The 18,965-nt window shown below is 36.6% G+C and overlaps 1 protein-coding gene across 3 annotated transcripts in view; it reads right to left on the reverse strand.

The window, feature by feature from the left end:
• The window catches only part of KLHDC1 (kelch domain containing 1), a 56,336-nt gene that overhangs the window by 13,358 nt on the left and 24,013 nt on the right, over positions 1–18,965 (reverse strand). For all 3 annotated transcript variants that reach the window (XM_086709814.1, XM_086709815.1, XM_086709816.1), the window contains exons 6-10: positions 17,506–17,589; positions 12,391–12,474; positions 11,832–11,890; positions 5,411–5,523; positions 3,669–3,741 (exon numbers count right to left, since the gene is read on the reverse strand). In XM_086709814.1, the coding sequence (XP_086565940.1) occupies positions 3,669–3,741; positions 5,411–5,523; positions 11,832–11,890; positions 12,391–12,474; positions 17,506–17,589 (413 nt within the window). The remainder of the gene's footprint in view (positions 1–3,668; positions 3,742–5,410; positions 5,524–11,831; positions 11,891–12,390; positions 12,475–17,505; positions 17,590–18,965) is intronic.

Genomic DNA, 18,965 nt, shown 5'->3' on the forward strand with positions numbered 1-18,965 from the left:
AATTTTGATGACTTTTCTTAATAGACCAAATTGCTGCAGCAAAAGACATCCCAAACAATTACATATTACCCTTTATTACCACATAACTTATTTTTAGTACATTAATACTTTTCACTTAACTTTAGCAAGTGCAAACAGTAGGGTTATGCACAATTTGTTAAATCAAATACTTTCCTCACACAATCACTCACACATTCAAGGACAGTTGCACTCGGGACCCAGGATAGAACTGAGCCATAAGAGATTTTATTTAGGAAACACTCTGCCCAATTCTCCAACTTATATGTTAGAACATAAATTGACATAAATCTTCATCAACACCCAGATTATATTGTGGGGTCGGGGATGGGGACTGGATAAAGGAAATGGAATATAAGGAATGCTTAATTTCCAGGAGAGAAGGCCATGTATAACCTCGGCAACAGTCATGGGACCCAACAGTAAGTACCGAAGGCTCTATAAGCCAATACTTTATTGGACTTCTTTCACAGACACATTTAAAAAGGGGTCCTTGTTGACAGCCACTGACACAGGCAATTAGATACGGCTTTGTACTTGGCCTTTCACTCAAGCGTTGCTCTAACCACAGTGAGACCTGGAGGAGAGGGTGGTACACTGTGGAACAGTGGTTCTCAACCAAGGGTGATTTTTGCCCCCACAGGACATTTGATAATATCTGCAATGTTTTTGACTGTCACAACTCCAGGTGGGTGGGTGGGTGGGGGAATACTATTGGCATCTAGTGGGTAAAGGCCAAAAATGCTGCTAGACATCTTACACTGCAAAGGACTAATGACAAAGAATAACTTGGTCCAAAATGTCAATGGTGCCGAGGTTGAGAAATCCTGCATAGAATTACAAGAGGAGAATTGGGCCATTCACATTTTAAAGTATAACTTGGAACAGTTTGCACAAAACGTATTCAGATGTTAAGTAAACTCTCACTCATAAAAATTAGTATACATCCACATATATATGTTCTCCTTACACTAAACTGTATCCTCCTCACCTCATACCTGAAGATAGATCTGCCTCTGTCTTATCTGCCTTAGGGAAACTCTGGCCTGGACTTCATCATCGAAGAACACTGGAAAGCCTTTCCTGCCTTGATTTTGGTGACATCTAGCTTGCGACCTGATGTTTTGTCTACAGACTGATAGTTTATGTCCTCTCACAGCTGTTCTAAACTTATCACCTAAACATTCTAGTAAAGCATATTATTTACATGACACATCAGCTGAATTCAAAGAAATGTCTTTACATAGCTCAGTTCTAACTCATATATTATTGATAATAGTTGTGTTGCTCTAATTACTTATTAAGGATAGAATTATAAAATAGGAGCAATTTAAAAATTAAACATATTCTTAATACCACTTTGGCCCAATATTAATGCAATCAAACAACTGTAAGAGAACTAAGAACGTCTCTAGTCCAGCTTCCTCATTTCATGGGATGAAGAAATTAATGCTCAGTTTCTTTAAGTAACTTTCCCAAAGCCAAAAAGCTAGGTAGTAGCTGAGCAAGGACTAGAACTCTGGGCTCCCATATCTTAATATAAAACTCTTTAAGTTAAAAAATACATTTCAAAAGATCCAAATTGCTAAAATAATACATTACAATGAATTTCTACACATGAAAATATAAGAATCACTTATGTAATTATGATAAACTCTAAATTTTTGGGGCATATTAATATAGATGTACACATTGAAATATATACAATTTTTTTCAGGCTTTTTTCTCAAGTAAGTTACTTCATTGTCACTTATTAAACTTCTGAAATGCATGTCATTAAGTTGACTTCACACTAGTATACATAATCTGTAGCAAAAAAATCCTTAAATACATGGCATGAAAACAGTAAAATCTATTACTAACTATAATGATTATAAATGTTCTATCAATTTCCTATGAATATATCTTTATTATACTACTCACTCAAATTAGGGAAAAAAAAGAATTACAATACTAATGTTGTTTTCTCTGTACAGTTTACCCTTGAACAACACGAGGTTTGGGGCACTGATACCCCACAGAGCTGAAAATCTGCATGTAACTTTTGGATCCTGAAAACTTAACCACTAATAGCCTACTGTTGACCAGAAGCCTTACAAATAACATAGTCAATTAATACATATTTTGTATGTTATATGGTTTATACACTGTATTTTCACAATAAGTAAGCTAAAGAAAATGTTACTTAACAAAACAAAACAAATGAATAAACAAACTAATAAAAACCAAAATCAGACCTATGAATACAGAGAACCAACTGATGACTGACAGAGGAAAAGGGAATGGAGGGATGGGCAAAATGGGTGAAGGGATGGGGTGCCTAGCTGGCTCAGTTGGTTCAGCCTCTGACTTTTGATTTCAGCTCAGGTCGGGATCTCATGGGTTTGTGGGATCAAGCCCTGCATCAGGCTCTGTGCTGACAGCATGGAGCCTGCTTAGGATTCTCTCTTCCTCTCTCTCTGCCCCTTCCCCACTCTCTCTCTCTCTCTCTCGAAATAAATAAATAAATATTTTTCAAAAATGGGTGAAGGGAAGTGGGAGATATAGGCTTCCAGTAATAGATGAATAACTCATGGGAATAAGAGGTACAGCATAGGGAATATAGTCAATGGCACTGTAGTAGCATTGTATGGTGACAGACGGTAGCTATTCTTGTGGTGAGCGTAACACAATGTATACACTTCCCAAATCACTATGTTGTACACTGAAACTAATGTAACATCATGTGTCCACTACACTCAAATTACAAAAAAGAAAATGTAATTAAGAAAATCATATGGGATGGGGCACCTGGGTGGCTCAGTCAGCTTAGCATCTGACTCTTGATTTCAGCTCAGGTCATGATCTCACAGTTGTGTGACTGAGCCCAGCGTCAGGCTCCCTGCTGAGCATGGAGCCTGATTGAGATTCTCTCTCTCAACTTCTATCCCTCCCCACGCACCTCTCCCTCTCCCTCTCCCTCTCTCTCTCTCTTAGAAAAAAAAAAAAGAGAGAAAATCATATGGGAAAAAAAGAAAATTGTATGGAAAATATATTTATAGTATTGTATTTATTTTAAAAATCCATATAATAAGTGGACCCATGCAGTTCAAACTCGTGTTGTTCAAGGATCAACTGTAGTCTAATAATAATATGCTGTTTCTACATTTTTTTCTCTATAATATGTCACAAATAACTAACATGTTTCTTTTTTAAAAATTCATATAAGTGAATATATCAGTTAATAAAAATAAATATCTGCCATCTATTTTATTAACATGAAACTTATTTTCTCATTAAATTGCAATAAACCTCTTCCAAAACCAAATAACTACTAAAGCCAAATCCATTCTTGTCTACTTATTAAAAATATTAACATTATATGATACTTCCAATTTCTTAGGCTTTTCGTATTTATGAGGCAAGATTATACAGTTACCTAAAAGAGTAACATTTTCAAATATGCAAATATGGATGAAAACAGAATAGACCATTTTTAACAATCAGATATAATTTGAAATGATTATTAAATTATTTGGGTAACATCAAGCTTATTTGAAAGATATCTTTCTTGATTTACAATTTTAAAGGCAAACACTATAAAATCAGTGCTATATTTAATACTTGATTAATTCTTAACTATTTTACTATTCTTTAAGTTCTATATTTACCTGGGTCTTGTTTTAGGTAAGTGTGTAAGTTGTTTCCAACAATTTGTTATGACATTATAAATCCAACCATCACCTGCAATATTATGACAGTTAAGAAATTAAGATTAGGTCTTTGTACATTTCCCCCCAAATTTATCATGCTATATTTATGCAACTATCTTTTGTGTGTATGCATATTTTCTCACAAAAATTTTCAAAGATATAGAGAGGTAGAGTGAACATGATAATGACCCCTCACATATCTCAGGTTCAACAACTATCAAGATTTTGCTACATGTTCTCCATTTCTCTCTTTTTTGTTACTCTTGTGGCTCAGTTATTCTAAACCAAATCCTAGATCTCCTGTCATTTTCCCCATATATACTTCACTAAACATGGCTTTTAAAAGGAGACATATTTTTCCAGAATGACAACGGCATTATCACATACATAATCACAATGCCATTATCATAGTCAACAAGATTAAAATAACTTCTAAGTATCATGTAATACCAGTATGTTACACTAAATCTATACAGGAGGAAACTGACTGCACTAAGAGTTAGGACATAGAATTTCCCACAGGTCAATGACCAAAGTCAGCAAATAGGAATTAGAAACAGTAGAGCTCAAAAAGATGTTCTATTAAACAACCCCTAATGAAAAAATAGATGTTAGTTATTAGATTCCAAATCTCTTTTAATTACGAACCTTCAGATTGGAGAAGCATAATAATCTGCAATAACTAACATCCCCTGCTAGAAACCCCTGTTTCTCTAACCAGCCTCTGGAGTTTGTCTGTTGTCCAGCAGACTGCTGGATACAAAGCTGATGCTTGATGCATTTTTGTTGAAAAATAAATACGTGTTTCCAGATCCCATATGGAATTATATAAATGAGTTTAATGGTATATAAGGTTTCTTATGAAAACACTCCTAGCCATGGAAAACTTCTGGGTTAAGAAAACATGAAACATCAACTATGTCAAACTAGGAAGTGGATACTTAGTCATTTGTCTTTCCTGATGCCACAGTTTCACTGCTGGAAAAAAAAAAAAAAAACCTGCATTACAAAACCATAGCTATTGGGATCAGCAGTGACAGGAGTTTAAAAATTCTGGCTAAGCACTTTCTTTACAGTTCTGGAACAGAAAGAGAAGCAACTGCCTTCCCACCTTATATTTCCAGAGCCTTCTGGGGAAGACTGTTCTAATCCCCATTCCAGCCTACACTGTACTGGGATCAAAAATCAGGAAGGCACAGAATCACAGAATATTATAGTTGAAAGGGGTTTTAATTCATCTAGGTTCAACTACCCTTTCTTTTCTATGTATCTAGGAAACAGGAGAACATGGAGAGCCAAAGATACTAAAGCAAAGGGTTTTCTAATTCTTAATGCAATCATACAGTTGGGGATAAAGGTAAACCAGAAAATCTGAAAAAGAGACACCTTAAATATCAAATACAATTAAGAAAAAAGAATGAGGGGCGCCTGGGTGGCGCAGTCGGTTGGCGTCCGACTTCAGCCAGGTCACGATCTCGCGGTCCGGGAGTTCGAGCCCCGCGTCAGGCCGTCAGGCTCTGGGCTGATGGCTCAGAGCCTGGAGCCTGTTTCCGATTCTGTGTCTCCCTCTCTCTCTGCCCCTCCCCCGTTCATGCTCTGTCTCTCTCTGTCCCAAAAATAAATAAACGTTGAAAAAAAAATTTAAAAAAAAAAAAAAAAGAATGAGATAATAATTGTAGGCTACACTTTAGTTGACTTACTTAATGGAATATTGTCTGCACTTAGTCCACCAAATAGAAAAAGTTTATCATCAGCTATTGGTGTTAAAGTATGCCATGACCGATGTTTGGGGGTTTCTCCATTAACAGGAATCCTGTGGCAAGGGAAAAAAAGTAGAAAAATCTAGGTTAGTCAAATAAAAAGTCAAAATAAAAAGGTTTTTGATCATCTCAGATTAAAGGGGAAAAAACTGCCTTCACTACTTTTACAACAGCTGATTTAATGAACTCCACCTGCATTTAGATTTTAAAAGTATTCTTAAATTCTTAGATGGATTTAAATAATCTTTCCACTTAGTGTCTATTCCACCTGGTTACAGAACACAGACTGAAAATTAAAAAGTCCTAGTTAATTCACAATGCATACTCAACATCATTCTTGTTTAATCAATATAACTTCCCCAGTTTTTCAACATAACCATTTTCATGTCTGTAACTTTTTACTGTTGGCCCATGTTTAGTTTTATATTTTCAGCTGATTTCCTTGAGGATATTATGGGATTTTGTTGTTGTTCCTTTTACTCTGGTTTACTTGCTGTACGATTTCCCAAAGTTTCTTTGCCTTAAAATGCTAGTTATTCTAGCTTCAAAATAAAAGCATGCGAGCCATTCCAGATCCAGGACAAACCTCTGAAGATTTTTTAAAAATACTGTCCTATTCTTAGAAAATTACAAACATAAGTACAAAAGTTTAACTCATAATTCAGGAGGTGAGAAGGCATCATTCTTCAGCATTCTGGAATGTTCCAGAATAATATGGGCCATTTGTGGAAGATATTTTTTTCTAAAATGGAAATATTTTTATTTTTTGTATTGATTATAAGAATCGTTTTGGTTACAAAACATTCAACAACCACATTTTTTTTTAGGGGTACCTGGGTTGCTCAGTTGGTTAAGTGACTGACTTCAGCTCAGGTCATGATCTCGTGGTTTGTGGGTTCGAGCCCCCCATTGGGCTCTGTGCTGACAGCTCAGAGCCTGGAGCTTGCTTCGGAGTCTGTGTCTCCCTCTTTCTCTGCCCCTCCCATGCTCGTGCTCTGTCTCTCTCTGTCTCTCAATAATAAATATTAAATTTTTTAAAAAAATATGTATATATTTAAAAAAATTTTTTTAATGTTTATTTTTGAGAAAGAGAAAGACAGAGGTGGGCAGGGGAGGGGCAGAGAGAGAGGAAGACACAGAATCTGAAATAGGATCCAGGCTCTAAGCTATCAGCACAGAGCCTGACGTGGGGCTCAAACTCATGAACTGTGAGATCATGACCTGAGCTGAAGTCAGACGCTAACTGACTGACCACCCAGGCACCCCAACAAAAATATTTTTATTTTTATTATTATTTTTTTTCTATGTTTACTTTTGAGGGAGAGACAGAGGTGAGTGGGAGAGAGGTAGAGAGACAGGGAGACACAGAATCCAAAGCAGGCTTCAGGCTCTGAGGTGTCAGCACAGAGCCCAATGCGGGGCTCGAGCCCATGAACTGTGAGATCATGACCTGAGCCGAAGTCGAACACTCAACCGAGGCACCCAGGTGCTCCAAAAGTATTTTTAAAAAGGAGAGTTCTCTTATAATCCTGTCCTCTAGCAATAAGAAATAATAATAATTTGGTATAATCTTTCTTGGCTTTAATACACATATAAACATGTTTATTAAAAATACATAAATAGGATCATACATTCTATTCTGCAACTTTTTTTTCATTCAACTAATATGTTGTAGAATATTTCTTTTTTTTTTTTTTTTTTTTTTTAGGAACATGTTAATTTATTTATTTATTTATTTATTTTTTATTTTTTATTTTTATTTTTTTTATTTATATATGAAATTTATTGTCAAATTGGTTTCCATACAACACCCAGTGCTCATCCCAAAAGGTGCCCTCCTCAGTACCCATCACCCACCCTCTCCTCCCTCCCACCCCCCATCAACCCTTAGTTTGTTCTCAGTTCTCAACAGTCTCTTATGCTTTGGCTCTCTCCCACTCTAACCTCTTTTTTTTTTTTTTTTTTTTGTTCCCTTCCCCCATGGGTTTCTCTTAAGTTTCTCAGGATCCACATAAGAGTGAAACCATATGGTATCTGTCTTTCTCTGTATGGCTTATTTCACTTAGCATCACACTCTCCAGTTCCATCCACGTTGCTACAAAAGGCCATATTTCATTTTTTCTCATTGCCACGTAGTACTCCATTGTGTATATAAACCACAATTTCTTTATCCATTCATCAGTTGATGGACATTTAGGCTCTTTCCATAATTTGGCTATTGTTGAGAGTGCTGCTATGAACATTGGGGTACAAGTGCCCCTATGCATCAGTACTCCTGTGTCCCTTGGATAAATTCCTAGCAGTGCTATTGCTGGGTCATAGGGTAGGTCTATTTTTAATTTTCTGAGGAACCTCCACACTGCTTTCCAGAGCGGCTGCACCAATTTGCATTCCCACCAACAGTGCAAGAGGGTTCCCGTTTCTCCACATCCTCTCCAGCATCTATAGTCTCCTGATTTGTTCATTTTGGCCACTCTGACTGGCTTGAGGTGATATCTGAGTGTGGTTTTGATTTGTATTTCCCTGATGAGGAGCGACGCTGAACATCTTTTCATGTGCCTGTTGGCGATCCGGATGTCTTCTTTAGAGAAGTGTCTATTCATGTTTTCTGCCCATTTCTTCACTGGGTTATTTGCTTTTCGGGTGTGGAGTTTGGTGAGCTCTTTATAGATTTTGGATACTAGCCCTTTGTCCGATATGTCATTTGCAAATATCTTTTCCCATTCCGTTGGTTGCCTTTTAGTTTTGTTGGTTGTTTCCTTTGCTGTGCAGAAGCTTTTTATCTTCATAAGGTCCCAGTAATTCACTTTTGCTTTTAATTCCCTTGCCTTTGGGGATGTGTCGAGTAAGAGATTGCTACGGCTGAGGTCAGAGAGGTCTTTTCCTGCTTTCTCCTCTAAGGTTTTGATGGTTTCCTGTCTCACATTCAGGTCCTTGATCCATTTTGAGTTTATTTTTGTGAATGGTGTGAGAAAGTGGTCTAGTTTCAACCTTCTGCATGTTGCTGTCCAGTTCTCCCAGCACCATTTGTTAAAGAGACTGTCTTTTTTCCATTGGATGTTCTTTCCTGCTTTGTCAAAGATGAGTTGGCCATACGTTTGTGGGTCTAGTTCTGGGGTTTCTATTCTATTCCATTGGTCTATGTGTCTGTTTTTCTGCCAATACCATGCTGTCTTGATGATGACAGCTTTGTAGTAGAGGCTAAAGTCTGGGATTGTGATGCCTCCTGCTTTGGTCTTCTTCTTCAAAATTACTTTGGCTATTCGGGGCCTTTTGTGGTTCCATATGAATTTTAGGATTGCTTGTTCTATGTTGTAGAATATTTCTATGAAGTGTAACTTTCTTTGGTAAAGGAAGCATGATGGCCCACTGGACAAATGTACCATGATTTAAATAATCCCCAAATGTGAACATGAAGGTTGACCTCTAGTTTTTGCTTTTATAATAATGTTGTAACACACACACACTTACTGTCTTTGGGGAAACTCTGAATCAAAGCAGAAATTCCATTTTACATTTTAAATATATTGCCAAACTACCTTCCAGAAAAACTGTACCAATTTATGCTCTCACTAATTATGTTGTTACAACTTCAGCACACATTGGGCATTTGTAATTATTTTTAGCTCCATTTCTTTGTCTCTGAAGTTGAACGTCTCTTTAAAATAATTTTTGCCCATTTGTATTTCTTCTGTGAGTTGTTCATTTATGTTCTTTGTCCATTTTTCTGCTGGATTATTTGTCCTTTTGTTACTGATTTTCTGAGTTCTTGTGGATTTAGGCCCTGTTAAAAATACTGCAATATGACTTCCAGTTTGTTTTTTGTTTGTATTTTCCAATTTCTCTTTTAGCTTGGGTATAGTTTTCTATACAGAAAACTACATACAGAATATTTTTAAAAATATTCATTTATTTATTTTGATAGAGAGAGAGAGAGCAGAAAGAGGGAGAGTGAAAATCCCAAGCAGGCTCTGAGCTGCTAGTGCAGAGCCCTATGCGGAGCTCAAACTCACAAACCTGTGAGATTATGACCTAAGCTGAAACCTATAGTCAGATCCTTAACCAACTGAGCCACCCAGGGGCCCCCAGAAAAATTGAATTCTTAAGTGATCTTATAAGTCAGTCTTTTTATTTAATAATTTTGGGTTTATAACCATTTTTAGGAAAACTTTCTCCATGCCAAGATTTTTAAATTATTATTATTATTTTCTTAATTTACATCCGAACTAGTTAACATATAGGGTAATAATGATTTCAAGAACAGAATTTAGTGATTTATCACTTACATATAACACCCAGGGCTCATAGCAACAAGTGCCCTGCTTAATACCCATTGCCCATGTAGGCCATCACCCCACCCAACACCCCTCCTTCAGCAACCCTCGGTTTCTTCTCTGTATTTAGGAGTATCTTATGGTGTGTCTCCTTCCCAGTTTTTATATTATTTTTGCTTCCCTTTCCTTATGTTCATCTGTTTTGTATCTTAAATTCCACATATGAGTGAAGCCATATGATATTTGTCTTTCTCTGACTTATTTCCCTTAGCATAATACACTCTAGTTCCATACACGTTGTTGCAAATGGCAAGATTTCATTCTTTTTGATCGCCATGTAATACTCCATTGTATATATGTACCATATCTTCTTTATCCATTCATCTGTCGATGGACATTTGGGTTCTTTCCATACTTTGGCTATTATCGATAGCACTGCTATAAACATTGGGGTGCATGTACCCCTTTGAAACAGCACTTCTGTATCCTTTGGACAAATACCTAGTAGTGCAATTTCTGGGTCATAGGGTAGTTCTATTTTTAGTTTTTTGAGAAACCTCCATACTATTTTCCAGGGTGGCTGCACCTGTTTGCATTCCCACCAGCAGTGCAAAAGGGTTCTTCTTTCTCCGCATCCTCGCCAACATCTGTTGTTGCCTGAATTGTTCATTTTAGCCATTCTGACAGGTATGAGGTGGTATCTCATTGTGGTTTTGATTTGTATTTCCCTGATGATGAGTGATGTTGAGCATTTTTTCATATGTCTGTTAGCCATCTGGGTATCTTCTTTAGAAAAGTGTCTACTCATGTCTTTTGCCCATTTCTTCACTGGATTATTTGTTTTTGGGGTGTTGAGTTTGGTAAGTTCTTTATAGATTTTGGATACTAACCCTTTAGCTGATATGTCATTTGCAAATATCTTCTCCCATTCTGTTGGTTGCCTTTTAGTTTTGCTGATTATTTCCTTCTCTGTGCAGAAGGTTTTTATCTTGATGAGGTCCTAATAGTTCATGTTTGCTTTTGTTTCCCTTGTCTCTGGAGACAGGTCAAGTAAGAAGTTGCTGAGGCCAAGGTCAAAGAGGTTTTTGCCTGCTTTCCCCTCGAGGATTTTGATGGCTTCCTGTCTTATGTTTAGGTCTTCCGTCCATTTTGAGTTTATTTTTGTGTATGGTGTAAGAAAGTGGTCCAGGTTCATTCTTCTGCAGGTCGCTGTCCCACCACCATTTGCTGAAGACACTGTCTTTTTTCCATTGGATATTCCTTACTGCTTTAAAGAATAGTTGGCCATATGTTTGTGGGTCCACTTCTGGGTTTTCTATTCTGTTCCATTGATCTGGGTGTCTGTTTTTGTGTCTGTACCATACTGTCTTGATGATTACAGCTTTATAAAACAGCTTGAATCCAGAATTGTGATGCCTCCAGCTTTGGTTTTCTTTTTCAGGATTGCTTTGGCTATTTGGGGTCTTTGTGCTTCCATACAAATTTTAGGATTGTTTGCTCTAGCTCCGTGAAAAATGTTGGTGTTCTTTTGATAGGGATTGCTCCATGCCAAGATTTTAAAGACAATCTGCTATATTTTTTTCCTGGCACTTTTGGAGTTTCATTTTTAATGGTATTTCTATTTTGGAATAATATATGGCTCTGATTCCATATCATTGCATGAACAGCTGAAGTGATACCTAAATATATTTATTCTATTGTTAAATATATATTTTGAACCACAAAAAAAAAATCTTTTACATACTTCATTATCTGTTTACTTGTGATGACACCAACAAACTGTTCCTTCGTTTCCTCTACTGGCCAGTTCTCAAGAATACTTAGAATAAAACCAGTACTTTTACATAATCAAGTTTCAACCTCTGGTATTCTCATGTTTTATATAATTTGGTTAAGAACAAACTCTGCATTTAAATCTGTATATTCCTTGCTTAGACATATAATCTGAAGGAAAAAGATACGAATTCAGTTTTAGAAACTCAAATTTGGATTATGATCCCAAACACACACACACACACACACACACACACACACACACACACACACAAATACCTTTCGATTAAAACATACTTAAATTTCAAACGTACCTTCCAGACCAAGTCCAGGTATCTAAGTTCAGACAGTGCAAATCATTCATCCTAGTTTGCTAAAATAAAAGTGTGTTAAATTAGTCCCTGTTTCACATTTTTCATGGACTAAAATTTTGGTTTTAAAATTACTTCAGGTTAAAGATAGACTATCTCCATCTTACTTATTTTTACTTATTTTTACTTATTAGCATCAGAAGTTTACATATGAAGAAACAATGCTAAGCATTAATCAAATTACTATAGAGCTACCCAATTAATGTGTCAAGGGAGAAAGGAAGAAAAGGCCTTAAACTAATAGGATTTAAATGTTAAGACATTAAGCTTTTCTGGTTATGCACAGAAGTGAAGGATTCTCCTCATTAAAATATGATTTATAAATCATGTGTGATTACTCATGTATAGTCTGTTTAGGGGATGGAAGATAAATAAAATTTATTATTGAATGGTATTTTATTTACCTAGATACTTTGAATGTTCAGTTGTTCCCCCAAATCAGAAAATAATCTTTGTGAGCAGAAGCACACATAAAAATATCATTTTCATGAAAAACACTAACCAAAACACGTCCGCCAAAGATATAGCCCTTATTTCCAAGAACTGCACACGTGTGCGCGGCTCGCGGCTGCGGTGGGACTCCACCCTGCAGGCAGAGAGGAGGAAACAGAGTGCAAAACTTGAAACATCTCTAAGGAGTTCACACTCATGCTCAGTATGAGAAATACCTGACTACCTAGTCACCATTACCCCTATAATTCGATAAACACCCTGATGCAAAAGTTCATTGTAGGGACGCCTGGGTGACTTAGTTGGTTCAGCACCTGACTTTTGGTTTCAGCTCAAGTCATGATCTCACAGTTGGTGATAACGAACCCCACGTATGGCTCTGTGTTGACAGCATGAAGTCTGCTTGGTATTCTCTCTCTCTCTCCCTCTCTCTCTGACCCTTCCCTACTAATTGCTCTCTCTCTCTCTCTCAAAATAAATAAATATTTAAAAAAAAGTTAATTGTAAATAGTAATGATTATAGATAAATACTGCTCTTCAAGAATGAAATTTACTCACCCTGATCTTTACTTTTTCTTTTACTTTTATTTTTTATTTTTTAAAATATACATCCAAATTAGTTAGCATATAGTGAAACAATGATTTCAGGAGTAGATTCCTTAATGCCCCTTACCCATTTAGCCCATCCCACCTCCCACAACCCCTCCAGCAACCCTCAGTTTGTTCTCCATATTTATGAGTCTCTTCTGTTTTGTCCCCCTCCCTGTTTTTATATTATTTTTGTTTCCCTTTACTTTTTAAAGTGTTTTTCTTAGGGGTACCTGGGTGGCTCCCTCGGTTGAGATTTGACTCCGGTTCAGGTTAGGATCTCATGGTTTATGAGTTAGAGCCCCATATTGAGCTCTGTGCTGCCAGATCAGAGCCTGGAGCCTGCTTCAGATTCTGTGTCTCCCCTCTCTCTCTGTCCCTCCCCCGCTCTCTCTCTCTCTCTCTCTCTCAAACATTAAAAAATGAATAAAATGATGGAACAGAATAGAGAACCCAGAAATGGACCTACAAATGTATGGCCAACTAATCATTGACAAAGCAGGAAAGAATATCCAGTGGAACAAAGACAGTCTCTTCAGCAAGTGGTGCTGGGAAAACTGGACAGCGACATGCAGAAGAATGAACCTGGACCACTTTCTTACACCATACACAAAAATAAACTCAAAATGGATGAAAGACCTAAATACAAGACAGGAAGCCATCAAAATCCTCAAGGGGAAAGCAGGCAAAAACCTCTTTGACCTTGGCTTCAGCAACTTCTTACTCAACATGTCTCCAGAGGCAAAAGAAACAAAAGCAAAAATGAACTACTGGGACCTCATCAAAATAAAAAAGCTTCTGCACAGAGAAGGAAACAATCAGCAAAACTAAAAGGCAACCAACAGAATGGGAGAAGATATTTGCAAATGACATATCAGCTAAAGGGTTAGTATCAAAATCTATAAAGAACTTACCAAACTCAACACCCAAAAGACAAATAATCCAGTGAAGAAATGGGCAAAAGACATGAATAGACACTTCTCCAAAGAAGACATCCAGATGGCCAACCGACACATGAAAAAATGCTCAACATCACTCATCATCAGGGAAATACAAATCAAAACCACAATGAGATACCACCTCATACCTGTCAGAATGGCTAAAATGAACAACTCAGGCAACAACAGATGTTGGCGAGGATGCGGAGAAAGGATCTCTTTTGCATTGTTGGTGGCAGTGCAAGCTGGTGCAGCCACTCTGGAAAACAGTACGGAGGTTTCTCAAAAAACTAAAAATAGAACTACCCTACGACCCAGCGATTGCACCACTAGGCATTTATCCAAGGGATACAGATATGCTGTTTTGAAGGGACACATGCACCCCCCTGTTTATAGCAGCACTATAATTCAATAATTCACAAAAGTCCAAAGTATGGAAAGAGCCCAAATGTCCATCGATGGATGAATGGATAAAGATGTGGTATGTATGTATATGTGTGTGTGTGTGTGTGTGTGTGTGTGTGTATATATATATATATATAATATATATATTACTTGGAAATCAAAAAGAATGAAATCTTGCCATTTGCAACTACGTGGATGGAGCTAGAGGGTATTATGCTAAGTGAAATTAGTCAGTCAGAGAAAGACAAAAATCATATGACTTCACTCATCTGAGGACTTTAAGATACAAAACAGATGAACATAAGGGAAGGGAAACAAAAATAATATAAAAACATGGAGGGGGACAAAACAGAAGAGACTCATAAATATGGAGAACAAACTGAGGGTTGCTGGAGGGGTTGTGGGAGGGGGGATGGGCTAAATGGGTAAGGGGCACTAAGGAATCTACTCCTGAAATCACTGTTGCACTACATGCTAACTAATTTGGATGTAAAATTTAAAAAATAAAAAATAAAATTAAAAAAAATGAATAAAGTGTTTTTCTTAAATGCCTGACACTATTTGGCAAAATAAAATTTCATGTAAATTTCACCTTGAAATATAAATATTTAAAAATCAAATTTAAACTATTCTTTCCTCACTTCCCTTTTCCCGCCCCCCGCACCCCTGAGGTAATATTGTGAGCAAGCAGTGCACAGTGTGATAATCTCAGAGACTCTGAAAAATTAAATCTGCCCCCCTAAAACTCTTGATATCTCAAATTCCACAGTAAAACTTTCACTCTTACTTTAAGCCAAACAGTCCTTTGTAGCTTGCTAAAACTCTTCCCATTAACTAATAACACTTTTCTACACTTTACTTTGAACAAATACAGCAGATATTTTCTCTGGAGAAGTTTTGTATTCGTGGGTAAAGACAGAGTATAATGGGTAGATGAATTAATGAGATTCTAAGGGAAATTTTTCTGCATAATTTCCACGTGTTCATGGTAGGAGTCTTTCTTTATGCATTTCATTCCAAGTTCTAAAAGAACCTTTTCAACATTTTCAGCACATTGGCTACTGAATGTGGGCACAGGAAGTTTAAACTCTACATTCAATATCAGAATTTCCTCAACTTTTCAGGCTTACTTGAATCACTGTCCCGAAACCAATACAGTAAGAAATTATTCAGATATTACCAATTTAACACTTAAATAAATGAGAGAGAACCTTCTGAAATGTGGTCCCCAGTCATTCCAGCAAAACATAGTTTTTATTATTACCCCACCCCTGATCTGAAATTTTGGAAAAATTATTCTACTATAAACATATCTATTATGCAACAAATATTGAATTTTTATCAAATACATCTCATAACCACCTAAAGCTTCTGAACGAGTTCACATAATTCTAAACAAAAACAAAGAAATGGCATCTGCATTAATCTGTAACTGCATAAATAATGCACAATGCTTATTAAGTTGCTTGAAATACTGAAAATAACTCAAAGATCCCAATTACTAACATACTGTTCTTAAGGGATAAAAATCCCATGTAGGAAAAACACCTTCAACCCTTCTATTTTACAGATCACACACTACATGGCTTATCTGAAGGACATAGCTCTTTTATGACAGAATTAGAATGCAATTCCAATTTTTTTCAACTTTTACACCAATAATTGGTACACTCTACCATGCTGCCTTGTCTTTTGATGTTGATATTTGGAAATAATAAAGTAATTTAAGAGTGTCCCTAAAAAATGAAGAGAGTGGATTCCAGCTACAACCATGTCAGAAAAAATTTCAGATAAAATATAAATAATATAAAAACTTATTTGAAGAAATCATCAGAGAAATTACAGTGAAAATATTGGTAAATATGAACTAAATTAGGGACATGTGCATGTAAGACTACTACAGCAGGAAGGGAGGGCTATGAACTGAGGTAAGAAGGGAAAGAAGGAGCCCGAGAAAGACTTGAAGTTCAAATATAAGTACCTCAGCTCCCTCATCCCCAGGAGCACATCCTTTTTTTTGTTTTTTTAAGTAGGCTCCAGCCCAGCATGGAACTTGATCTCATGATCCTGAGACCAAGAGTTGCATGCTCCATCAACTGGGCCAGCCAGGTGCCCCTACAGGAGCATGTTCTAGAAATTCGCCTTCAATAGCTATAGATCCCTGATTTTTCTCTAAATAGAGGGTACAGATGCCTGAAAAAGATCTAGGATGAGTTTCAGTAGATCCATTCTCAACAATTTTCTCTGCACTTGCTTGTTCCAATATAATTATGTGAACAGAGATAAAATGCTTTTATTTCATTAACAAAAGACATAAATCTTAAAATTCAAATGTATGTATGTCATATATGCATATTAGTGGACAATTTTGGTTTTGCCTGTTCAGCATTCCATTCTGCACAGTTCTGGTGAGTTCATCAGCCACAAAATCCTGCTCCCTTAGGGTAGGCCTGAGACTTGGGCTTAAACCAATTATCCCCTTGGCAACAGGGACCAATGTAGAGAGTGGGAACATGCCCAAATACAACCAGAGTCCTTTTCTAAGACTTATTTGTAGACATTGAAAGAATACAGCACCAGTAGAAAAGACTGTTTGGATAGCCAGGACCATATTCCCTCCTAAAAGAGCTGGCTGGTCTGCAGTAGACAGAATGGAGCTAGCATATAAAAGAGAAGCAGAGAGAAACTAACAGAGATGGAAAACATTGTTGCTGTTGAGTAACTTGGGCAAGTTCCTGAGGCTCAAGCCCTTGCAGCTCTTCCACTGTGTGAGCCACTCCAAAACAGACTTCTCCCCATGTGAAAATTCGTTATATCTTAAACCAACTTGAATTTGTGTTTGTTCACCAGCACTTGAAAGAGTGTTAATAATGTATTTTTTGTCATGCTATAACCGCATGTAGATTTCAAGAGTTTATGAAATATGGGCTTTTTAAAATTGTGGACTTCATTATGAAAGGACATTTTAAAAGTGCCATTATTAAATAAGGACATCACACTTGTGGCTAAAGAATGATGATGGAACCCTCTTTAGAAGATTTTTCTAGAAAACCTTAGCTAACCTGGAGAAAAATAGGTGATTAAAAAAAAACTACTAGTGACAGTACTTAGGGACCCCCTTAATATATAAATATAAACTCAATTGCTAAAATCCAAATAACTTAGCAAAACTGTATCCTTTTAAACTATCAATGGATATATCAATATAAAGAAAGGTAACTTTTTACAATACTTACTTTAATTTCTGGTTGGAACCAACTCCGTGTCTTTGTATCAAATATATGAACATCATTATGCCACCCCCAGAATATCTGTTCTTCCTAAAACAGAAGTTTTTTTAAATATTTAAAAGCTTTTATAATTTTTAGATTAATGTTATAAATTTAATTGCATATTTACCAGTGAAATAATAGGCACCATTACAAAAATAGAGTTAAGCATTAGCATAGTCATAAAGCTAACGCGTACAGCAGTGGCTCACAAAGTGTCGCCTCCAGGCCAGTAACAGCCACCACCTGGCAACTTGTCCTCTCATAGCATTGCTTCCAGTGAATCATAACTTTACTCATTGATAACCTGCCAATCCTCTCAAGGATTGTCCTTTTAAACTTGCAAAGAACAGAATGACATTTATATTTTGCAATCTGTTTTCCTAGAGTACATGCTCAGAATTCCTAATCTTTGCAATTAGGAACTTTAGGGGACCATGGTTCTTGTTTCCAAAGAGTTCCAACCACTTCTATTTAACCAAGCAGTTTGTTCGCATAGGTCAAACTTGTGCTCACTCTCTTCTTTGTCTTCTAGGAAACAAAACTGTCAGCGAGGTACCCATTTAGCAGTTATACTATATTTAGCATCTCTGGATTGTTGAAATCCTCTGTTACTACTCTAGCTTACCACTGTGTTGGTTTTATGTTCTGTGCCAGAAATACATCATTCATTTTTGGCAGGACTTGTGAAACAAATTAAACAAACTAAATGATTTACTTAATTTAAAATCTAAGAGAAAAAAATCTACTGGTACACCAGAAACTTCAGGACATGATCCTTAGCCTAACCTGTACTAGAGGAGAAAAAAAAATGAGCAAAAAAATTAGATAGAAGTAATGGGGATGTATAGTTCTGAAAATTATCAGTAATACTATAAGTAGCAAAGCTTTACACATATTTTATTTTAAAACTCAAAAACCATGGAAATACACAGAGAACTTTTTAAATACCCATATACAAAAACATATACATGAAGTGTACATATATATTTATATTATAATGTACAAAAATACTATATGCTAGTAGAAGGTAAAACCAAAGAGTTACTATGTATCTTGGTGCTGGGATCAATGTTGTGTTTGTTTGGTTTGGTTTAGTTTAAGATTTTATTTTTAAGTAATCTGTATACCCAACATGGGGCTTGAACTTTCAAACCCAAGATTAAGAGTCACATGCTTCACCGACTGAGCCAGCCAGGCACCCCTGGGATCAATGGTTTTTACAGTTATCTTTTAGGGGCGCCTGAGTGGCTTAGTTGGTTGAGAGTCCCATTTCAGCTCAGGTCATGATCTCTCAGTTCAAGAGTGCAAGCCCCGCATTGGGCTCTGTGCTGACAGATCGGAGCCTGGACCTGCTTCAGATTCTATTTCCCTCTCTCTCTCTGCCCCTACCCCTCTGTCTCTCTCTGTCTCTGTCTCTCTCTCAA

The sequence above is a fragment of the Puma concolor genome, chromosome B3, assembly GCF_028749965.1.
Source record: "Puma concolor isolate L17-30 chromosome B3, mPumCon1.1.hap2, whole genome shotgun sequence".
NCBI lineage: Eukaryota > Metazoa > Chordata > Mammalia > Carnivora > Felidae > Puma > Puma concolor.